Source organism: Pistacia vera, unplaced genomic scaffold (assembly GCF_008641045.1).
Source record: "Pistacia vera cultivar Batoury unplaced genomic scaffold, PisVer_v2 Contig398, whole genome shotgun sequence".
Lineage (NCBI taxonomy): Eukaryota > Viridiplantae > Streptophyta > Magnoliopsida > Sapindales > Anacardiaceae > Pistacia > Pistacia vera.
Genome location: NW_022196221.1, coordinates 547,474 through 572,874, shown reverse-complemented (window position 1 = coordinate 572,874; position 25,401 = coordinate 547,474). Strand labels below are relative to the sequence as shown.

The 25,401-nt window shown below is 35.9% G+C and overlaps 1 protein-coding gene across 1 annotated transcript; it reads right to left on the bottom strand.

Annotated features, from left to right (window-relative positions):
- Positions 1 to 1,300: 1,300 nt before the first annotated feature.
- On the bottom strand, positions 1,301 to 11,782 carry LOC116141386. Its single transcript, XM_031426896.1, has 14 exons — positions 11,591 to 11,782; positions 10,871 to 11,114; positions 9,749 to 10,020; positions 8,876 to 9,037; positions 7,941 to 8,720; positions 7,732 to 7,826; positions 7,254 to 7,316; positions 7,026 to 7,114; positions 5,467 to 6,141; positions 3,671 to 3,745; positions 3,373 to 3,443; positions 3,207 to 3,264; positions 2,537 to 2,750; positions 1,301 to 2,317 (listed from the first exon to the last, which is right to left on the bottom strand). Exons 1-14 carry the CDS (start codon positions 11,770 to 11,772, stop codon positions 1,632 to 1,634), a joined length of 3,666 nt encoding a protein of 1,221 aa, XP_031282756.1. The 5' UTR covers positions 11,773 to 11,782; the 3' UTR covers positions 1,301 to 1,631.
- Positions 11,783 to 25,401: the final 13,619 nt, after the last annotated feature.

The following is a 25,401-nucleotide window of genomic DNA, read 5'->3' as shown; positions in this document are numbered from 1 at the left end:
TAGGACAATGCAGAAGAATACTATCCAATCTAAACATGAAAAAAGGAATAATGCAGAAAACAAAAGGTGCCATACTGCAGCAGTTCCTCCACTGAGCAACAAAGGTGCCAGGAGTCTTGTAGACTCGTAATCAGACAAGATTCATAAAAGCAACATCAAATGAACACCAGTATCAAATTCTTCCAGCCAATATGTGCTGGAGACATTACCAGGCCCAAACTTCCCAAGAATAAAATAAATACAGCACATCAATGTCTCTATCACAACAAAATGTAACAGTACAAATGCAAATGAAAAATTACTACACCAAATTATATACTACAAATACTCAAGGTGATCAATGTCACTGAAAAGATGCTACCATTAGTAAATCAAATCACCCACCTGTAAAGAATTAAGTGAAGACAACTGTCAGAACTATAGATAATGTCAGATCTATCAAACTTCAAAAGAGGATTATTCATGAATTTCTTTAAGTAGAAACACCCTCCTCTGGTAACTAGCAGCTATAGTGACAACAAAACAAATTTAAACACTCGATAACTATTTTAAATCTTACTACCCTTTTCCAAGTTGCAAGAAAGCCAGTAAAGAATGAGGTATTCTACAGAATGAAGCACAAAGATCTATTACAAAATATAAGGGATAACATACCTTATGAGATTCCTTTCCAAGCCATAGGCTTCAACTTGAAAGGGGCATGGAAAGCGAGCAGGCACAGACTCCAAGACCAGAAAGCAATAAGATGAATCCCAAACGATTGATCTTCCCAGAGAACAAGACAAATATGATAAACCCATTTCAGTGGTTCAATAATTATGCTAGATACAGTTGTATGAGGAAGTAGAGTAAATTAATCTAAAGCCTCATATTGATCAAGGAGTTCACAAAAATATGCTGAACCATATACAGATATTTATCAAAAGACCAGAATAAGTTTAGTACCACCTTAACAACAAATAAACAACAATAAAGAGATTACATCAATAAAAATGAAGCAACAAATCGCCGCCTACAGAACATATTATAACCAACATAACAAACAAAGTTGAAAAGGTCATTATAACATTCAGATCAGCTCAAAATCCTTATTGACTAAAATTGATACTTTGTTACAGGAGTCAGGCAATCAACTCACAAATGAATCAAACACACACATCCTGCAATTTGTCAATCTAATGTAAGGCAGCAGTAGTGAGAAAACTCAATTACATATGAAAAACAGTTGTAAAGTAATGAGTAAACATGAAAATAAAAATGCAACACAATATGTCATGGTTAATGGAGAAACATAAAACACCAAAGTGCACTGACAAGTAGTTCCAGTAAGAAAAATAAATTCCTAGGTAATTAAGAACTCAACAGAACTGTAAAGACATGGTAAGAAAAAAACAAAAAGGCCCTATGAGGAAGCTGAGATTTGTTACAAGGGGACAAATTGTCTAAATTACAAACAATTAGGAGTATCTCTGTAACTTCTTTAGAGAAGTATACAAAAAGAATGGATATAATTACAAATGCCAATTTGCCAGAGGCATAAATATATTAGCAGTTTGTCCCCTGACAAGAGCACTATCATTCTTATCTAAACAGTTGAATAAACCATGGGAATGTACAGTATACTGTCTTCATCAAAACAAAGTTAACTCCGAGAGGTCATCCATAGGTATTTGAAGACCCATTAAGTCTTGGTCTTGTAAGTCGTCTGCATTCAAATTATTGAATAAAGTACTTAGATCTTGGTGATCATTCAGGTCATTTACGCCACCAAGTTCTTCTATCAAGTCAAATTGTTCCTTTACTTCAGTAGAATTTTGTGTAACATTATCATGAGAGATCAATCCAAGTTCTCTCTTCTTATTGCCACCACCATTAACCCCTTCCTTAGAAACATTAGAAGCAGAGTACACAGAATGACCAGGTTCTATAAACTTATCAACAAATCCATTTCCTGATGTTGGCAGCTGAGCTGTCTTCTGCTTAGGCTTTGATTTCATTTTACGCTCACCCTTAAAATTACTCATCGATGCACGGCCAGATTTTGCAACAGAATTTCTGACTGAAGTATCTTTGTCCCTTTCTCTTTCACTTCTCTTCCCCTTTGCACCAGCTGATAAAGTATTGCCGAGAGCTGATGCAGCTCTCAGGGAAGCACTGCCACCAACATCATCAAGTAGCACTTCCTTCTTCCTCCCTCTGTTGAATATTGGTCCAGTTTTGACAAAATCTTGGTCCATGGGGTGTACATGAGTTTCAAATGAGTCAAATGAACCCCCGTCAACTTTATCACCATGGAAATTCTTACCATGGAAAGAGCCTGCAAAAAATAAGTGATTTGAAGAAAAACATCAGAATGCACCGAATTTTACCCATATGACTTGACCCCTAACCAGATACCAAAGCCTATAGTGTCAAGAATATTTGGAGCACCATGGCAGATGAATTGTAAAAACATGTGTTTGTAAAGCACAAACGCATTTTAAGACCATTAATACATTTCCTGAAATCTTCATAACAGTTAAGTAAAATAGCAAACCTGACACTGAAGGCACTGGTTGAGAGCTAACAGTTTCAGGCTGCACATTTCTAGAAGCAGCAAAAATGACATCTCGAAGTGAAGGCTCAGCAAAACAACTTTTTCCAGTTTCTTCAAATTTATGACATCTTGCAAGAACCCTCTTCATAAAAGCCGAAGCAACTTGTTTTGAAACCTTGGTGATCCCACTTTTTGAACTGCTTCCACGGGTGACCTGCCAGTTTTATTCAAAGAGGCATCTTATATTTCACACTAATAAATCCTACTAAATCCAAATTCCTCATACAATGCGGAAAATCAAGTATCATGACAAAACCAGCAGGAAGTAAACACTGGGATATTTTTGAAAGAAAAAAGATCATATGCATTAATATCAGCCACACTAAATTATATAACAAAATATGAATAAAGAAAAGTCAAAGTCAAGTATATAACATTGAAAGCATAATATCAATCACAGTCAAATATACTAATATAACATATGGATTTAAAAAAAAAAAATAAATCAAAACCTTCCTGATTTTCCCCTCCCACACCTAAAATCCAATACACATGCACACGCATGTGCTCTGCTAAGAAATAATGTGCGAGATACTAAAGATAGACCTCAATTATACATATAAATTAACAATCATTCAGTCACATGATAGAATGAGATAGGAAAAATTACCAGCTTCTTTTTGTAAGCCAACTCAACAAGTCTGTCCATTGCAACCTGCTCAAGGCCCCTGCAAAATTAACCACATAATTTTATTCTTCAACAATAGTTGACTAATATACATCCTGCAAAGCTTGAGTCATATATGAAAATTTTCATTCAATAATGAATAACCTACCGTTCTTCTGTTTCCTTGACTTTCTCCATTGCTTTGAGTATTTTGTTTAGGTGTTCCTTCTTTTTACCAATCTATGGAATCCAGAAAAAAAAAAAAAATTAAAAACTAAAAGAAAAAAGCATTTAGTAAATACAAAAAAGAATATTTGACACAATGTTCAAGTGAAAATAACTCAAAATTGTTCAAAAAAGATTCAAAAACAATATGCTTTTGGCAGCACATCAATAATAAAATGGACTTTCCACAAGTCTAGCCAAACACTATGAAATTGAAAATTCTACATAAAAAGAAAAATAACCTGTTGGCGAAGTCCCTTTTGTAGTTTAACAATGTCTTGATTAATTGTTTCTTCCTCTCCATCTGCTAGATCAGGCTGTGCATGGCAACCATAATTGAGAATTGGATTAAAGAAATAAAAATGACATGTGGTTTGACTCCGCTACTCGATTTAAATGCAGATATCTGGTAACACAACCTTTAACTGTTGTTTTTTAAAAGTTTAAAATAAATGAATTTATATATACACATACACGCGTGCACACACATACACACACAAAAATTCTCATGTTTGGACCTAAATCTGAACTTAAACTCTCAAATACAAGAGTTAATTCTTGCATGCAAGACTTGATATAAGTTCACGAAATTTTGTGTTCTTTTGCCGCTGAAAGACAAAATCTTACAAACATCTAGCAATTATTGCATGCAAAAGTGAATTGCATACACAAGCTTAAGTCCAGATTTTTACATTATCAAAGTTACTGCAGGAGAAACTTATACACATAAACATTCATTTAAGGGGAAAACAAATAGAAAGGCGGAGGAACTACTTCATAATGGGTTACTTTCAAAAACCACCCTTGAGGCTTCAAAAATTATCAACTGGTTGCTAAGTTTAGGCAAATTCATCAAAAACCACCCCTAAGCCCTAAGGTTCTGAAAAATGGTCAAAATCTACCCCTACTAACGAAATCCGTTAATAAAATATTAAATGCCTGTTATACCCTTATTATCATCAATCTTAAATTCATTTCTTTCTTTTTTTTACGTTTTACTTCCCTCCTCCTATCCCCCGCTCTTTTCTTCACTTCAAAAACCCTAGATCTGCAAAACACGCTGGCAGCATATATCCTCATACTCACAGTGACACCATCCCAGCCCCCTCCCCCACCCTCACAGCCTACAGACCTTACCCTAACCCCACATGGTGCAGTATCCTTGGCTGCCCCAGTCACAGCTGGGCAACATGCAACTGCTGCACCTCACGCCACTGATCCAACCATCGTCAATCTAGTTATGGTAGTTTTTATCCTGCTTTATTATTATTTTTTTATTTTCTTTTCAAATTATTTAAAAGTAAAAAAAGTTTTTCATAAAGGCTTGCAGAACATACCCTATAAGAACTCCCTCCCCCACCCTCACAGCCTACCGACCTTACCCTAACCCCACATGGTGCAGTATCCTTTAGCTGCATCAGTCACAGCCGGGCAACATGCAACTGCTGCACCTCACGCCACTGATCCAACCATCGTCAATCTAGTTATGGTAGTTTTTATCCTGCTTTATTATTATTTTTTTTATTTTCTTTTCAAATTATAAAGAAGTAAAAAAAACGTTTTTCATAAAGGCTTGCAGAACATACCCTATAAGAACCACGACCACTACCTTACATCGTTTCATCAATTCACATCATTGAGGTTGACTGATGGATGATGTCAAGGTGGCTTGAGATGTTGATTAGTGGAAAAAAGGGTTTGAGATGTAGATGATAGGAAGAAACTGACTGAAATGTAAAATGATTTTCACAAAAGTCAGCAGGAAATTAAAATTTTACCCCTCAAAAATAATGTGAGAATTTTATTTTAACATTTCACTGTTAATTTGTTTTGGACAGTATAGGTTCTGGGGTGGTTTTGTCTGTTTTTCAAACCTCAAGAGTGGTTTTTGAGGAATATGCCTAAACTTAGCATCCAACTGAAAATTTCTGAAACCTTAGCGGTGGGTTCTAAAATTAACCCATATTAAAAACCCTTTGACTTGGAAAAAAGAATTAAATGCTTCCATGCACATCATTGTTTTACACTACAAGCTTACCACAGCTTCCAGATGCAGGCCAATACTCTGCAGCTCCAGCAAAAGTTTGTCTCTCAGAGGTATGTCATCATATCGGCAATCAAAGGAATCAATGCCAAAAGCATTTGTATGTAGAGCTTGTGGCCGATTACCGCCATTTTCGGAAAACTCAGTCAAAATCCCAATCTCTGAATGCATGAGCCCAGTCCCTCCATTTGCAAAATCATCATTATACAATCTATTTTGGATGTTTTTGCCCCTGTTAAAGGTAGCAGTCCCATTGCAAGCCAATCGGTCAACAGAAGATTGCTTCTGAACCTGAAGACCCCCCATGGAGTCATATTCAATTTCCATCCCATCCATCTTCCTAGAATCAGCATCAATAAGGAGACATGTACCACCAGGAGAATCATCCCGATTATATTGGAAAGACATATTTCTCCCTCCACTATTATCTGGAAATTCTTCAATTTCATCTTCCACAATCAGAGCTGAAAGCACTCTTTGATACAATGGAGTATCTTCATTCCTACTCTCGGAGTCCGTTGTTCCACAAAAGAAACCATTGTCCTGAACTTGATCACCCAGATCAGGAATCCTAGTCGACTCTTTTGACTGAATCTGACCTTGCAGGCTTCTGTCTTTTTCACCAGAAACAAGAATCTGAGACAGAAAATCTTCATGCACAAGATCACCCTGTCAAAAAGTTATGACTTCAGAACTACTACATGAAGTACCATTAATCCATACAAAAACTCCAGACATTCTGCAAGTGTTTCTATTTTATTTTGATTTAAGTTTTGTGGATTAAGACCACCCAAAAATGAGATGCAAACAAAAAATTTGGATCAGAGATGAGCACATGGAAGGAAAATGAATCCTTAAAAAAGCATCTAGGTGTAAAATCAAACAGAAAAACAGCCAAGTAAACAAATGATAGCTGGGAAAAGATTCACTAATAATACAAGTTCATGACACCAAAAAGGAAAGAATTGTAGAAGAAGAAACAAAAAGGTCAATAAGAAAGATTGTTCAAGTAAAAGTGGATAGAAAAGATCATCCAAGCTTCAGGAAGTAAGAAGTATGAATTAATTAAAGCAATGTCATGGTTCACGCAAATAATCCCATTGTACTCTACACAGCATCTTGTCCCTCATTGTCATCGCATGTAATAGCCATTAAAGGGAATTCATAAAAATGATGTTATTTCAAGCTGAAACCTGTGGTGAAATACCCATACATATGTATCAACTTCCCTTATAAAATGGACTTTGGTTACAGAAAATGCTAAGAGCATAAACAATTCAATAAAGTTGACTTGTTAAAATCCATAGCCAGGTAACATTACAAAGAAACATAATAATCAGTATGGCAAGATAACAGTCCAAAACCATATAGAGGTGCTGTCAGAAAGTAAATATATGCTCTTAGACATTAATAAGCTTTCATGATGCTCATATGTAGATGTCAGCTAATCCAAGAAGACAAGATAGAAGAATAGAAGGGAGTATCATTACAACAATAAAGAATTAACTCAACTACGGCCAGAATATTTGTTAACTACAGACTACAGTTACCACCTGTTGCTTCAAGTAGGATACATCCTCTAAGCTGATTGAAGCAAACATCGGTTCCATTTTCTTCCAGAATGAACCAGAACAGGCAAGATCTACAAAAGTAAGCATTTCTTTTAATAAAAATGTCCCTATTTAGAAAGGAAATGAGAGAGAGAAACATGCTGAGACACACACAATACATATTATGCATGTTTGTGCATGGCAGGAACATAAAATTAAGGTCAGACGTACAGCTGGAATTACAAGCAAAATTTGCAGCTGCCAAGAGATCTTCACGATCATCATCTGAATCACCTAGAATACAAAATGCAAAAGTACGTTACTAGAGCGCAAAACTTCAGCAAGGGCAGTAAATATTATGATCTGCACTTTATCTATTAAAAGGAACCATATATTGTATCATACACAATACATTGGGAACTAAGTAACAAAGAATAGCAAACTTAATCCTGATGGCAAGCAACATATATATCCAGTGCATATGGATAAACATAGATATTTCTGCAGTGTCTGTAATACATATGCATAATAAAAGAATTTGCAAATTACCGGAGAAATTAATAAAAGAGGCATGCTTAATTATTAGAAAACGTTGGAAGTTGTAGTGCATTCTTATATCTCTCAAACATAATTTTTATTCAAATATCACTATCAGATCAAGAGTCAACTCTGAATTCATTCTATTTATTATATTAATTTGAGATGTTACCAGACAAATCTGGGGAAACAGCCATTGATGTATGACCTAGACGAGTAAAGACCTTGCGTTCTGACACTTTCTTTAGTGGAGGACGCCCTGACTTGCTGAAAAAAATTAAAAGATTAAATAAAGGAAAGACAAAAACAAGGGTCATGGGGAAAAGAAAAAAAGCAAAAAAGCAGAACTTTCATCCTACTACTAAGAAATATATGTTACACCTTCCGTTCTTATCAGAACCAGGCCTTGAACTTTTAAGTGGCTTTGATGAGGATGAATTTTCCAACTTTTCCCTCAGTGGTGAAATGCTAGCCCTAGAATACGATGAGCCTCGTCCACTCCTACCTTGTCTACGCACACCATCTCCAATCTCTTCCTTGTTCAGTGCTTTGTTCTTCTTTGTAAGCAACAAGGATGGACCACCACTATGAACACTAGTGGTTCTTTCCTCTACTTCACTGCTACCTATTCCTTTTTCCTTTAACCTACCTTCACGATTTTCCCCAGCACCAGATTCTTCACTTTCAGATAATCTGGCAGGGGATGAAACAATCTCCTGCTTCACCTTATATTGTGGGGTGCCATTAGACATGCCTCTGGCAATAAGCAATCCATTGCTCCCAATAGTAGGTGTTCTAGCACCTAAATCAGAAGGCGTACAACCCTCTGAAGATGTTTGGCTTTCATCAAGGTTTGAGACAGGAGAAACCAAATTGGCTCTTCGGCTGCGTGAGGTCTTTTGTGGCCTCTGACCACCCCACTGAGTTATAGGGGGAGAGGATGATCCTGCAGACAAAGGACGCTTGCGATTACTAGCCCCACCCACAGAATTAATTTTGTTTATACTTGGAGGTTGTTCCCAGCCATCTGCTCCAGATGGACGAGGAATATTAGGAGAAGATTTTGCTGCCATTACAGGACAAGTTCGAGGTGGCCTTGAGGCCTTTCCTTTTGTCAATGGACCAGTACTGACTAAATGACTATCCTCACGTATATTTAACCTGAATAAGAAAATTACACACAAAACAAACAGGAAAACATGAAATTAGCACATAACAAAAGGTAAATCAAGGGGACTTGCACCAAAGCCACAAATCAAGTATCTGTAAGTCTGGCACCAAGAATTGCACAACTGATTATACACATTAAAACATACTTGTTTCCTTTGATGTGCTCCTTATTTGAGCCAGCCATAAAATCCCTTGAAAGAGAAACCTTCTCCAAATCACTCTTGGGAATTGCACGGACATTTGAACCAGCAGGCAAGGAAGTATTATCTAACTTATTAATGCCATTGGCACCAACAGAAGATCCTGGTCTGTGAAAAAGAAAGTTCCAAGAACATATTATGTTTCATCTTTTAGCACATACAAAACAAGACTCCAAAGAGGTGAAACAAGCAATGGATCAAAGAGAAAGAACAAAGAGATAGCATCCAGAAAGAACAAACAGAATTACTATATTTATATATACTGAATTCTAATAACTCAGAACCAAGCTATTTTACTTCAACTAAATACATGCTTACTCTAATAACAGTTCCTTTTAGGGAATTAGATATTAATAAACTGGACAAAAACTGATATATGGCATTCAAAATTTTGTTTTGATCAATTTTCCTGTTTATGGGGCAGAGAAGGGGGAAGGGAATCAAGATGAAAGCAAGTCAGCTTATTGGTCCTTAATTTTATCCTTTCAAACATATCTTTAAAATAACCAAGATAGCAGTGATATGCAAACAATTCTGAGGCTTACATTTTTTTTTTAGCACTCAAACTGAATACATACTGTGCAGTGGTTTAGGTTTAGCTCTTACGTACATGAGGCTACATCTATCATACACATCCTAATTAATCTTACATGTATGTCCAAATAAACTATAATGCTCCAGAAAGTGCCAGATAATTATCTAAAAGAAGATAATAATAACTATAACCAGAAAATATTCATAGCTCTCAAAATCCATCACCAGTGCAAAATCAAGATCAATTTCTCATCATTTACATTAAATAGACATGTATTCAATTACCTAAAGCCTTGGGCATCACAGGACGGCAGACCAGATTCATTGTTAACTTTATGATGCATTACCCGTTTAAGATCTCCATCACCATCCATAGGTCTGGTGAAAACAGTGCCAACTGAACGCTTCCTTTTCATTTTTTTTTCCCACCCTTCTCCAGCAGGCAGTCTACGGATCTTTTCTTCAACCACATCAGAATTTTCACCACCATCTTTCAGCATGTCTCTATCTTTTATCATGACTAGAGTCTGCCTTGCAGGAACATTACTTCGGTCAGCCTGGAGAAGTTTGAAGAAAAGAGAGAAATCGCACATATAAATTAAAATATTTTAGTGATAAAAAATCATGGCATTTTACAAGATATCACGATTCGTTAAGCAATCAAAGACTTTTCAAGATACCAGAAATAAAATTTAAGAAAAGAAAAAGAAAGTGTGATAGATATAGAGTCAAAGCAACAATGAAGCGATATTACGTCTCATAAAGATCACACTCATTAAGTTCTTTGATGGTTTAAAGCATCCAAATAAATCACGCTCACTAAGGTTTGTGATGTTTTGAAATAGCTGTATAGGGGTTTTCACTCTTTCAGGAACTACTTGTGATATAGAGGACAAGGACCTCAGTGGAAAATGAATAATCAAGATATCTTAATTTTCAGGTTCACCAACTAGCAGATTTTATGGCAAAAAGGAGTGTGAAGAAAATTCGGAGGATCTCTCATGCTAATTAGTTGCTCTATTTTCGTTTCTCTCTTGACCTAGAGGTATAAATTACCACACTTATATATTGGCTTTTTCTAGCTCCTTTTCCATTTTTGTATTTCAGTTTCTTCTCAATTAAAAGTTACACTCTAGTTTACCCAAAAAAAAAAAGTTACACTCTAGGCAGGTGCAGATTTATGCATGCAAAAAACCTCAAAACACTATATCAAAACCAACAAGGTAACATGCACAAGAAGAGGGAGAGAGAGGGAGAGAGATTTATTGAATTTCATACAAAACTAGCGAGAAAATAAAAAGTCGACTGATCCTCCCGATAAGATAAAGAAGAAATAAGATAGAATATGAAAGATAACATTGTTAATTAGAATAAAAAAATATATCAAATAAATTTTGATATACGAACCCTTGTTTCAGCTACTGAAGTGCGAACTCTTTTATTCAGACCTACACTTTTAGTTCTGTCCTCCAGTCTTTGAGGCAAAAGGTCAGGAGATTTTCGTTGCATCAAAGCTCCCATCTTTAACATATTCGTTCCACCAGGTCTTTCATTTGTTAGCATCTCACTCCGCGGTAACTTCTTTGGATTTAAAGCCTCAACAAACTTGTTCAGATTGTGCAAGGATTCTTCAATCTTTTTTGCCCTACTCCTGATACAAAAAACGATGCATTTTAGCTGAGAATGATTTTTCAAAATGGCAACAAATCTCTAAATCAAACGTACAATTTTTGTCCATTTACTTTTGAACAATAATCAACTCTTTTAGGAAGGCCAAAAAAAGTTTGGTACAACCTGTACATGGCAAAAATACAAGAGAACCAAAAAGAAAGGAAAAAAAAAAAAACTGAAGCCCTTAACGTAATTTATAAAACATGTACAATTTCTATCTGACTCAATACCAAGATTAAAAAAAAAATACTTATTTTTGGCACACGTCCACAGGTGAATGCTAACAGTAAGATTGATCTTCATTGACATATAATTGTTTGAACTGTCTCGTACTCATACGTGATAGAAGATAACCAGAAAACAGAAAAGTATATGCCAGGTTCACATGTTATGTAGAAACACTAATAAGACAAATTCAAGGGTCAACTGGTATATTGTAAGCAGCATTATAATTACCGGGCCTTATTAGAGCCATCCAACACGTTTGCTTTAAACCGTTTTAATTCCTCGGTAGCTACCGCAAGGGGAGGCTTTGCATGAGCAGCTCCAAAAGCATTTTCTTCTGCAGTGGTCCCAAGAGACGGCCCCAACGCTTTCCTTATCAGATCACCTAACCGTGTATACTTTTGATCACCCATTGTGATAGGATCCAATGTTAACCACTGAGATAATGACAGAACATCCCCTGTTGGTGTAGCCATCCCTCGAGACATACTGCTCACAGAACTAAACATTCGGCTCTCACTCCCCTCCAGGAAGCTTCCAGACCTATCCAATGAATAAATCCCCCGCTGTCCATTTGGATAGTTCCCTGAAGATGCCAAATCTTCCGGACTAGCTGAACTAGACTCAAATCTCACATTTCCCGCCATAACTCTAATTCAACACATATCTACAAAAAGGTTTAATTAAAAAACAAAAAAAAAAAAAAAAAACATTTTAGTGACTCCAACACAGCAAATCCGTCAAACATGGAGCAAAATTTCAACATATAGACCACAACTAAAAGTACCCATATGCCAAAATTAGTGTCAATACTTGCTTATTAATATGTCTTTCTTCAACTCAATATGTCAGAAAATTTCACCCAACATAATAAGCGCTAAATGTTTGCAAGTACAATAAAACTGTACAACAAAAGAGAACAAAAGTTTAGCCATATCATTGAGCTTTCAAAAAGTTACTTTAATTAAGCTAAAACTAGCATTAACCAAAATTTTCCTTCTCTGATTCCAAATAAATCGACATATCTTCAAACTAATTAAAATAATTCTCAACATTCTCAAATTAAAAAATTGTCAAACATAAAAGCGAATCCCAGCAATCAAACGAGCCTTAAGGCTTAACTTCAAAACAATTATCTACAACATTAGCACAAATCGAGAAACCCCCTAAAATTAAACCTCCAAACAGCATTTAAGCAAACAAAACTACTAAAGTTCAAAGCAGAATATCAAAACAAAACAAAATTCAGAATTCGAAAAATCGCGATATACAATACAAAACGACAAAAGAATGCAAAATTCCCATAAGCCCAATCCGTATAATGCTTCTTACTTACGAACAAGCAATCCCCAAACTTCTCTGTACTTCAAAACCCTAATTCGAGCAACGAATTAGGGTTTTGCAAAATTCACCCGAAATTAAACCCTAAAATCAAGTCGAAAACCCAACAATTGAAAAATTCGAAGCTAAAATTACACAAAACGTACCGGCATTGACCGATCGAGCACGAAACGAGATCGTATTGTAGAGAGAGAAACTAAAAAAGGGTTTTTTTATAGAGAGAGAAAGTACATAGTTACTAAAGAGATTCTTCGGACAGAGAGAGAAAGGGGCAAAAAAAAAAACAAGTGGGTCCCGAGAAAATTTAGGGGGAGAGTAGGGAGAAGTATAGAGCAGATGAAATCAGGACCGTTGGTTTCTTTATGAAGCGTAGATCGCAAGCGTTGGATCAGGCTAATTGGGAGTGGGGTCCTTTTGAATTTTTAGATTGTGAGATTGTGATGGTGAAATTGTACTTGAGGAATATACTATTTTTGCACCTGGGTTTTTGTAGCAAAAGAATGGTTGGAATTTTTATTTTTATTTTTATATTATTTTATTTTTATTTTTGGAAAGAAGATGAGGTGAGAATTTTTGAAAAATTAGAGAGGAAATTTGGAGTAAAAAGTGCTCGTATTTTTTTTGGTTGGGACCAAAGCTTAGGGATCAAAAAGGTTACTAAAATTGACTTCGGTTGACTTTGGAGTGTTGAATTGAATGTGTGGATAGGGTTCGATTTGGTGATTTTTGTATGGTTGGTCAACTATTTGGAATATGTTGATGTTTCAAAACTACCCTCAAACTCTAATTTCATCAAAAGAAAGTTAACGTTCAAGGATATCTGAGGCATTTAATCTCACATATTTTACAAAAATTGAGGATAAATTAGTAAGTTTACATAAATTTCAACTTTTTGATTTAATAGTCTTATAAGACTTTTAGGTTTAAGGATTGTTTTTTTTTGTTTTTTTTAATGATATCTTGTAAAAATACTAGTGTTTTAAAACCTGGTCTGACTCGGCCGGTGAACCTTCAACAGGACCTAAGGCCTTCACCAGGTCGAGTTACAAATTTTCTTATTCATTGAAAACCTTAGAAATTAGGACATCAATCTGTGAAAAATTGAAGGATGTAATGTTAAGGCTTTTGAAGAGGAATGGATGATGAGTGCAATAGTGGCAATGGCGGTGATTTTCGCTAAGTGAATCGACCAGAAATCCCAAAAATATATCGCCGAAAAAATCCCACTATTGTTGGTGATTGGGGAGGCAAACCAGGGAGGGGTGAGATGAGTTTTGGTCAGGAGATTGAGGAGAGTGTTTTCGTAGTGATGAAGAGTGTTGTCATCGCCGGGAATAGGCTCTATTTGCCGACGTTGACAGTGGTGTTTGGGGTGTTTTTGCAATATTTCAAACCTATGGGGACTTCAAAAAATTTAGAGGTATTTTTGTTAGATTTCAAACCTTTGGACATCGGTTTAACTGTCGGTCAAACTGAGACCCGGTCACTTTACTAGATTTCATGTCGAGCGGGGTTTTAAAACACTGAAAAATACCATAAATTTGACTATTAACTAAACCTCAAGGTATTTTATGAAAATCTCTCAATATGAAATTGCATCATAATACTCTTTTTCTTCTGTTTATTAAGAAATATCATGTGTTATACACTTGTGGTTTATGAAACTTTCGCACTAGCAGATAGCAATATGAGATTATTTATATGGTATATTCTCTTTTGCTCACATTTATATAATTATATGGTATAATCATAAACTTGAATTAATCTGTTATGTAATTGTATTGTTGATAAAATTTCGAGTAAATTCTTAGTAAAGTCTTCATGATAATTTAAACATTACTTGTGATACATTTGAGTTGTCTTGGTACTACAATTTTCTATTGATGGGCGTATACGTATATAATTTAATTACATAGAAGATTAATATTGATATTTCAACTTATTGTTAAGATATTGTTGTATTTTTATCTCTTACTTACCATAAACAGTGGGACTCAGAGCACATTACTCTTAATTCAATAAAAAAGCTCAGGACCCCACTTTAATCATCTAATGTGAAACTTGTAGATGCAAAAAATCTACCGTCATGAAAATAGGGTATGATCTCGTGAGGTTAAAGCCACTGACAATCCACTAGACCTGTACACATGAAAGAACAAGTGTGAAGCTTACGAAAAACATTGGGGTAGTGTTTGCCATAGGCACTCTGACGCTCAAGTCAGCAAGACTGAAAGAGATTATTTGATAAGATTAAGGAAAAGAAGGATTACCAGGAGTCTTGTCGGAGGCTAAGACTATGACAGAGGCGTCGAGTTCTTGAGAACAAGAACTATAGGAGCAAATAGATGGTTTTGAGTAGTCTAGATTGACTATGGGAGATTCCTCCTTTATAAGAAGGCGGACCTTTGTTTATATAGTGAACACAAGGGGTTGGAATCCTAGTAGGACACTAAGTCATATTTTGAGAGATAATCCCTATCAAGAAAGAAATAGGATTTCTTGACTTTATCAGATTTAGTTTAATAGTTTGAGTAAGATTTGGAATCTTAGTAGAAGAGGAGATAGAATGGGATTCTGTTTTCCTATTTATGGATTATTGTAGGCTAATGGGTTGAAACTCAATTTAGCTTAACTTATAGGATAGCCCAACTCATAGAATGGGTAGTTCACAAGGTGATTTTAAGCGTAGGCCCAATCGGGATTGGGCTGGGGCCTTAGGCCGTGACATGTTTATTTCGTTATTGGGCCTTGTCAGGCTCAAGATAATTTTTGGCCCTAATAGTTAGCCCCCCACTGTCTAAGTTAATGAGTGTTTAGCTTAGAGAGTAAATTTAATTGAATGAGTGCTGACTGGGCAGATTAGTGCTAGCAGCTCGTTAGGTCAGATGGACCGTTATTTGGAGAAAGTTCACTCGACCAACCTGAGTTGGGAGGAGTTTGTTCGACCAACCTAAGTTGGGAGGTATTTGTTCGACCAACTTGAGTTGGGAGGAGTTTGCTTGACCAACCTGAGTTGAGAGAAGTTTGCTCGACCAACCTGAGTTGGGAGAGGTTCACTCAACCAACCTAAGTTGGGAGGTGAATGCTCGACCAACCTGAGTTGGGAGAAGTTTGCTCAACCAACCTGAATTGGGAGAATTTTACTCGACAAACCTTAGTTGGGAGGTGAATGTTCGACCAACCTGAGTTGGGAGAAGTTTGTTAGACCAACCTGAGTTAGGAGAAGTTTCTCGCCCAACCTGAGTTGAGAGAGGTTTACTCAAAGTTTACTCGACTAACCTGAGTTGGGAGATAAATGTCGACCAACCTGAGTTAAGAGGTGAATGTCGACCAACCTGAGTTGGGAGAAGCTTGCTCGACCAACGTGAGTTGGGAGAAATATGGATGTTCGTTCGACCCACTTGAGTGGGGAGGTTGAGTATCCTGGAGAGTATGTTGTTCCTTCCGTAGGTGTAAGAATGTGTGAATCGTAGCCCTCTATCGAATCACTTAGAGATGGCAATGTGTACCTCCCACTTGGCTCGGCTCCTGTTGATGATTAAACGGTGTATGCCAAGTGGAGTTTGTATAGAGCTTGTGATCGAGTCGGCGTGACTGGCTTGTAGTTGAAAATCAATGTATTGGACCTTATGGCCGAGTCGTTGTAAATTGATTGAAGGTAAACATTGTTTTTTGCTGAATAGTACTTTTATTGAGTTGGGAGGAATACTAAGCCAAATGGAGAAGTAAAATGCATGGGATGCATGTGTTCAAGTAATAAGTTAAATGGAGAAAAAATAAACCAAATTGAGTGCAAGTTAAGAGGTGAAGTAATATGCATGGTAGCATGGCGTGTATGTGTAATAAACCAAATGAATAATAAGCCAAATGGAGAAAGAAAAAGACAAATGGGGGTGAATGCTTCTACTATGTGATTAACAAAAGCTAAGCAAAATGAAGTTTTTAAGTAAAACATACCAGGGAAAAATGGTGCGCATGCCAAATTTGCTAGAGTGGTTGATTCTGGTGAGCCGTGCCGAACGATTTGATCGTAGCAGAATCAAGGGCGACTGCTGTGAACTTAGCTTTTATAGGGGAGATCCAAGCCGAATGACCATTGTGTAATGTGCATTTTAATTAATGCATGTGCAAATGATGGTAATGTGCATTTTAATTAATGCATGTGCAAATGATGGTCAAAATAGTAAGGTAATTGATTCGGCTCACCCTTTTAGTTGAAAAATGGACTCACATGGACCATTTTAAAATGGCTTTACTCTTTAGTCTTTGTAACATGTGGTCCCCACATGATGCACTTGTTTTAAATTAAAAATAAAAGCTCTTAGGCTGGGAAAACGAGAATTTGTAGAACTTTTCTATGCAAAAAATCTTCAACCGCTTTTCCTTTCAGGTAAAATCTTCTATCTTTTTTATTTCTTTCCCTTTCAAGTGTTGCCACTCGTGCTTGCTAGATCGTGTCTCACTCTACATATCATCAAATTGAATCTTTCAAATAAGTTGAATCGTTGTTGCAAGCATTGACTCAGCCATGTGCTGAGCTTTTGGCTATGATACCATGGCCACAATGAGTAACTCGAGTGATAGCTAATGCAAGTGCTTGTGGAGATTTGGGTTGGAAAGCGAATTCATTGCACGTTAGTGAAGTGTAGATTTAGATTTTCTTTGGTGGTAATTTCGCCAGAGATCATGGAAGCAACAGAGAAATTTACATTGAATGGGAGAAATAAGGGAGAGAAGAGGTGAAGTTTTTATTTTATTGTTCTAAACACACACAAAGAATGTTGACGTCGATGCTGGAGTTGGCAGTTGTGGCGCTGGAGATGGTGGCTTTGATGATGTTGGTGTAGGTGCTTGTAGTGTCGTGTTGTGGAGGTGGAGGGTGGGTGGATAGTGCTGGGGAGGGAGTGTCACTTGGATGGAAAAGGCGTCCAGGTTCAGGTGACAGTAGCGTACCTGGGTAAGAGCGAAATGGGCAGTATTAGAGGTAAGGATTCAGAAGTGAGAAATGAATGCATGACGATGACGGTTGCCACTAGGTGGCGATGCTGTGGAGCGGCGAAGGTGGCGTAATGGTCCATCAGTTGTTGTCGGCATTGGGTTTGAAGAGGAAAAAGATAAAAGACGGCAAGAGATATGGAGTAAAGTATGAAAGGAGACGTGATTTTCCAGTTTTGTAAGGAAGAAAAAGTGACGATATTCGTAAAGAGAAACAGTCTGAGAATTGTTATACAGGAAAAATAAGGTCATGTTTGGATGTGGTGAGGGTTTTTAGATTGCTGAATAGATATAATATAAAACAAATTAAAATATGGCGAATAAATATAACATGACTTGTGAATAGATAAAACAAATGAAGAAAGGTAAAGAATATTTTTTCTTATCGTGATGGAACTTTTGATTAACGATGTTAGTCAAGGGGAGTTTTGTGCCTCCTCTCATATTGCAAGTCGTCATTGGCAGATAATTGTCAGGGCTCCACGGTGGGCGTCAAACTGTAGATACAAAAAATCTACCATCATGAAAATAGGGTATGATCTCGTGAGGTTGAGGTCACTGACAATCCACTAGACCTACACACATGAAAGAACAAGCATGAAGCTTACGGAAAACATCGGAGTGGTGTTTGTCGTAGGCACTCCGATGCTCAAATTAACAAGGCTAAAAGAGATTATTTGATAAGAATTAAGGAGAAGAAGGATTACCAGGAGTCTTGTTGGAGGCTAGGACTACGACAAAGGCGTCGAGTTCTTGGGAACAAAAACTTTAGGAACAAATAGATGGTTTTGAGTAGTCTAAATTGACTGTGGGAGATTCCTCCTTTATGAGAGAGCAGACATTTGTTTATATAGTGAACCCAATGGGTTGAAATTCTAGTAGGATACTAAATCCTATTTTGGGAGATAATCCCTATAAAGTCAAAAAATATGATTTTTTGACTTTATCAAATTAAGTTTAATAATTTGAGTAAGATTTGGAATCTTAGTAGAAGAGGAGATAGAATAGGAATCTGATTTCCTATTTATGGACTGTTGTAGGCTAATAGGTTGAAACTCAGTTTAGCTTAACTTATAGGATAACCCAACTCATAGAATAGGTAGTTCACAATGTGATTTTAAGCGTAGGCCCAATCAGGATTAGGCTGAGGCCTTGGGCCGTGAGATGTTTATTTCGTTATTGAGTTTCGTCAGGTTCAAGATGATTTTTGGCCCTAACAAAACTCTTATAACTTAACAATACCCCTACAACGAGATGATCAAATGGAGAAGAAACATAGATCGAACTTTATCAGAAAATAATGGAGCCGATCACATCACACATTGAGAGGTTACTGGATTTGACTTTAGTTCTAATATCATATCTTATTGAGAGCTTATTGGATCTGACTTCAGTTGTAATTGTTGGATATTTAGGTTTCCAACTCAAAAAGACTAGTCGATAAGGTGGAGTGACTATCCTTCTTACAAAGCCCATAACCCTTACTCGTCTAGGCATTTTTAGATTTAAAAAGCTGAAATTAAATTTGGTCTAAAATAATTATAAAACTTAATTAAAAGGTGAAAATGTCCACAACATGTCGTTTACCAAAAAGAAAAATTAATATATCAATTAAAAAAAAAAGGCATTTGCATGTCTTTTATCATTACATTACAATTTGCATATACTAAGGATAAATGACAAGTCGTTATCCGCGTAAACCATGACGTTTTAATAGCAAATGGCATGTCGTTTTCTGATCGCACGACATGTCTTACAATAATGAGACAATGAGTCTGTTTGGTTGAGCTTATGAAAATCAGCTTATAAGTAGCTAGTACTTATAAGCTAATTTGAGCTTATAAGCATTTGAAATTTTAAGCAATTACGTGTTTGATTAAAGTATTTATAAGTGACTGATAAGTAGTTGACGCATTTGATAAAATGTGGCTTATAAGTCCATTTTATTATTAAAATGATTAAAAAGAATACTATATTATTTTATTAATTAATAAATTATACGATGAAATTTTAAAATTAAATAGAGATAATGTGATAATATACTTGGTTAAACTAGTTTATAAGCAGAATGTTTATAAGCTGCCCAAAAAAAAAAAAAAGTATCTCTCCTCACAACTTATTTATTATTATTTTTTTTTTCTTATTATAAGCTCATACAAATACCTTTAATAATTCATATGTTTAATAAATGTCGTTTTGCCCCCAAAAGTTTCTCAGTATACTCAAACCCCTTATATTTGGGACTCTTGTGACTTAAATAATATTCATCTATCATTTTTTTTTTTTTTTTTTTTTTTAAGTTAAGAATCTGGAAGATTTGTCATTAATATTTATTTACACAAGCGATGTGTTGTTTATTAATTATATTCATATAAAAGACATGTCATTTATACACCGAACATCATTGCTTCTACAGAAAACGATATGTCATATATTTAGACCTGGCAAACGGGCGGGTTGGGAGGGTATGGACCAGGTAACCACGGGTAATGGGTGAAACGGGCATGGGTAAAAAATTCTAACGAGTCGAAAAATACATGATCCGCACCCGCCTGCACGGGTACGGGTCACCCGCATAAAATGGACTTTTATGCATTTTTTGTTATTTCCCATTGGAGACTAAGCTTAGTCCACCGCCTCTCTTTGTTAAAGCCTGCATTCTGCCGCCTACAAAAACTAGTAAAAAGAGAGAGAGTTCAACAATCCCAACAACCTTTCTCTTCCTTAGCTCACAGCCTCACAGTCACAGATCTTCTTTATAAATCCTAACAACCTTTCTCTCCCTTCTTCTTCATACAAATCCACCTTCTCTTTCTCTTCCATTGCTAGCAGATTTTGTTTATTTAGAATCCCAACAACCTTTCTCTTCCTTCTTCTTCATACAAACCCAATTTCTTTTCCTTCTTCTTTAGACAAACCCCTTCTTCTTTAGCTGAACAAAACACAAATCAAATCGGTACAAATCCGACTGTTGTTAATAATTTGAATCTGACGGAACTGTACAGGGAACTGTAGAGAAGATAGTGATGAGAGTTTGGAAAGGTTTCTAGAAGAAGCTTTAGTGCTCAAGAAAGGAATTGTTGAAGCTGAAACTGAAATCGTCATTCCAAACTTTGAATTGAATCTCGATAAAAGAGAATAAAAATACTTGTTTGTTTGTTTGTTTGGTAGAGAGAGTGCTGCTGTCGTGCTGCTGCTGTGCTGCATCGCCTGAGTGAGAGAAGAGAGTTGACTGATGAGTGTGCTCTACTGCTCTGTGAGTCTGAGAGAGGAGAGTTCAGTTGCCGACATGTGCTGCCGTTGCTGTGCTGAACTGCCGCATGAGAGAAGAAAGTTGTTGAGTGATGAGTACTGTGTCTGTGAGTCTGAGTCTGAGAGAGTGAGAGTTGCATTTTTTTTTTTTACTTTTTGCAGTGATAACTTGGGTTTGTTTTCTTTATTCTTTTATTTGAATTTTATTTTTTTAAAATTCAATTGCGGGTACACGGGTACCCGCGGGCATTACCCAGTCCACCCGCAAATGTCACAGACGGGCCGGATGCGGGTCAATTTTACACAGGTCATTTTATGAGATACCCGTACTCGCCTACTGGGTACCGGTACCTGTTTACCTGCGGGTACGGGTCATGGATTGCCAGGTCTATGTATATGTTTATAAATATCATTTAACCCCCTTATTCTCTCTGCATTTGTTCTTGTGGAGCTAAATGGTATTTACCAAGGATCTGAAAACCAGACCGGGCTCCAGTTTCTGGGTTGTTGGGTTCGACTGGTTAGACTAGTTGGTCAGATTGGTGATGTCAATAACAAAAATATTTTAAAAAAATTTATTAGTCCCTCACATTTTAATATATTGCAAAAATACCCCTAAAGTTTCAATTAGTCCCTAAAATTTCAACATATTGCAAAAATGCTTCCCAAAAAATTATAAATTAGTCCCTAAATTTCTGAAATATTAAAACATTCCTAAAAATTACAAATTAGTCTTTACAAGTTTGAAATATAGCAGAAACCCCCTTAAAACCTGGATCGAACCAGAGAGGCTATCAGTTCCCGGTCGGATCGGTCTGATCCGAGTTTTAAAACACTGGTATTCACCATCTTGAATTTTTAAATGTAATGTCAGAAAGGGCATTAGGACAAGCCATTTTATAGTGAATATAAAAATTATCATTAAACTATTTTATATTATTCCCAAATAGTCTATATCATTAGTTGTAGTTTATTAATAATACTTTCCAAATTCAAATTTAACATTGACGTATAATATTTTAAAATTTTATTTTCTTCATCTTCTTGCACTTTATCAAAAAATAATAATAAAAATAACATTGACCTATATTGTATTTAACAATTATTGAGATAAAGATTAAATTATTTATTTTAATAACTTTTATATTTTTCATTATAATAATTTTTTTTTAATTATTGTTTGAAACAATATGATGATTTAATAGATATTCACATTTATAGATATTCACATTTATATCTTGATTTGATTTTCAAAATTAGATTATTTAAATCTAGTTTAATCATGTAAAATGTTTAAAAATATATGATATTTAATAAGTATCCAAATATTAATTTTGAGATGTTCATGTATATAAAATAATTTAAAACAGCCACTGGGGTTAGTTATACCCAGAGGTTTTGTGCTCGAGTCGTAGGAGAGTTATCTACACATGTGTGCAATTACCTTGATCTATTGGGCTTGTAAGATGTCTCATGATCCTTAGGGGGCGTTTGGTTGGCGGTAATGTCAGATTATTGGGGTAATGTTATCTTATATTACTTGATTACCACGTTTGGTTGTCAAATAATATAAGATTTCGGTAATCTTCAAATACTAATAGTAGTTACTATTGGTAATATTGGAGGTAATCTGATTACCTCCATTTTCTTAAGTATTCTGAGATTACCAGGGTTATCTTTTTTTGTTACAATTTTATCCCTTATTAATGAAAATTTTGGACAATAATGCCCTCATTTTAAAATAAATTTACATTAATATCCTATTTCAATTTTACCCTTGTTTAACTAAAATTTTGGACAATAATGTCCTTATATTTAAAACAATTTACAGACCACCACTGCCACTCAGCCACCACCACCACCACCACCACTGCCACCCAGCTGCCACCGTCGACAGCGGCCAACCACCACAGACCGCCGCCGAAAACTCGTCGGAGTCCCTAAAAAAGAACGAGTTTCGGTGGGAGGCTCCGGGAGGCTTCGCTATGGCCGTTTTCGGCCATCAATATGGCCGAAAACGGCCATATCAGTCCAGATTTAGGCAAGATCTAGCTGTTAATGGACCTGGCCGTTAACGGCCAAATCTATTCCAACCGAAATAGATCTGGCCGTTAATGGCCAGATCCTGCCCAGATCTGGCCAATAATGGCCAGGGATCTGGCCATTTCCTGCCAGATATGGCCTGATATGGCCGTTTTCGGCCATCAAGATGGCTGAAAACAGCCATATCGAAGTCTCTTGGTCACGGTGAGTTGCTGATGGGGACTTTCGGAGACTTCCGACGGTGGTCTGCGGTGGCGGCAGGAGGTGGGGGTAATTTCGTAATAAATTAAAGTTTTATATAAACAGGAGTGTTTTAACTAAATCTGAAATATTGGGGGTTAAAAGAAATTATTCAAAAATTAATAATAAAAATAATATTATATTAATATTTGTAAAGGGGACAATTTAGTAATTTAAATAACATACCCACCAATATATTCCCCATAACCAACCATATTAATATAACATACCCATTAACTAACCAAACACATTTTCTTAAAGATTCTCATTAATCTTCCAAGGTAATCTATCTTTCCAGTAATCCAACATTCCCAGTAATCTAACATTCCTGAACCAAACGCCCCCTAAAAATTAGATAGGCTCCGATGTAGGACCAGATACCTCAAATACCTAAAAATAAAAAAAATAAAAAAATAATTTAAAACATTTATAATTGGTTATTATCCCTCACCTCCCTTGAGGTTTTCATTTTTCCAAGTGACACCCCACAAGTTTAAAATAGCATCCCTAACCTCCCTTTAGGTTTGAAAAATTCTCTCAAATCTCCCCTCTTCACCATTTGCCAGAAGAACTGTTAGATTTACTTTATTTTCCTCGAGGACAAAGTTTAAACCCCCCTACATATATAGATCCTTAAAAACCCCTTTAGATATTGGACATTACTCAAACCCCTACAAACAATACTAAGTTCCTCTCAACTCCAACAATTAATAAATACAATTTACTTTTAATTTTTATAAAAAAAATATAATAAACGTATATACTTGAGGGGCTTTTTTTAATAAAGATACACATAGGGGGTTTAGAAAATTTCTTCTTTGTTAACAAATGGTGTTCGAGAAATTTTTTGAGATTTGAGGGGAGGTGAGGGATTCTATTTTAAACTTGTGGGGTGTCACTAAGAAAAACGCAAACCTCAGGAAATGTGAGGATAATAACCCTTTATAATCAAATATTAAAAAAGCCCATTGAACTCTATTTTGAACAATCCCATGAAAAGTTTGTCTGAATGATTCTAAACAACCCCCACATGTCTTCTAAAACTCCACACATGGGTCAAATTGTTATGAGAAAATGGATAAATGGAGAGGAGTGCATTTAGCATTTTCAATCTCTTGACATCCAATCCTCTAAGAGTGTGTTTGGTTGGGAGTAATAAAAGATTACTAATGTAATGTCATCTTATATTACTTAATTACCATGTTTGGTTGTCAAGTAATATAAGATTCCAGTAATCTTCCAAAACCAATAGGAGGCATTTGGATCATATAATGTTTTATTATATAGAGATATTATATTAACGAAAAGAAAGATCACCTTGAAGATTACCGGGAATGTTTAGAAAATGTGTTTTGTTTAGAGGATAAATTGGTGGATATGTTATATAGATTACTAAATTGCCCTCCTTTTTAAATATCAATATAATAGTATTTATTATTATTATTTTTTGAATAATTTCTTTTAACCCCATACTTTTCAGATTTAGCAAAAAGGCCTTAGCAACCAAAAATGTTTTAAACTTAACAAAAACACCTCTACCCACCCCAAGCCACTGCCAACAACTAGCCACCATCGCCAGTGGCCAAACATCGTCATCTGCTTAATTTAAAAAATATTACCCCCATCCAAATGGGCCTATAGTAATTATTGTTGGTAATATAAGAGGTAATCTGATTACCTCAATTTTCTTAAGTATTTTAAGATTACTTAGTAATCTTATTTTTGTTACAATTTTACCCCTTATTAATAAAATTTTAGGACAATAATACCCTTGTTTTAAAAAAAATTACAAAAATACTAAATAACTATTTTATCCTTATATACAAAGTTTTTAGGACATAAATACCCCTAGATTTTAAAAAATTACCCAAGGGTGGTGACAAGATCTAGCCACCACTGCCAGCCTCCAACCATCACCGCCAGCGACGACAGAATAGTGCACGACTGGTCGACCGTGCGCCGATAAGGCCATTTTCGGCCATGGATATGTGATCCATGGCTGGAAACAGCCACATCTGGACGGCCACAAATCTGGACGTGAAAGGCTAGGTCTTTGGCCGTGAAACAACTGCCATTTCACGACCAGATCTCCATTGTTGATGCCGCCAACGGTGGTGGCAGACTGTCAGCAGTGGCTTGGGGTGGGTTGGGGTATTTTTATTAAGTTTTAA

Excerpts from the sequence above, each read along its gene's own strand:
- LOC116141386 (XM_031426896.1), bottom strand. The coding sequence starts at position 11,772 with ATGGGTGATCAAAAGTATACACGGTTAGGTGATCTGATAAGGAAAGCG. Across the intron at positions 7,317-7,731 it reads TGTTTCCCCAGATTTGTCTG|GTGATTCAGATGATGATCGT; the intron begins GTAACATCTCAA and ends TTTGTATTCTAG. Across the intron at positions 2,318-2,536 it reads ACCAGTGCCTTCAGTGTCAG|GCTCTTTCCATGGTAAGAAT; the intron begins GTTTGCTATTTT and ends TATTTTTTGCAG.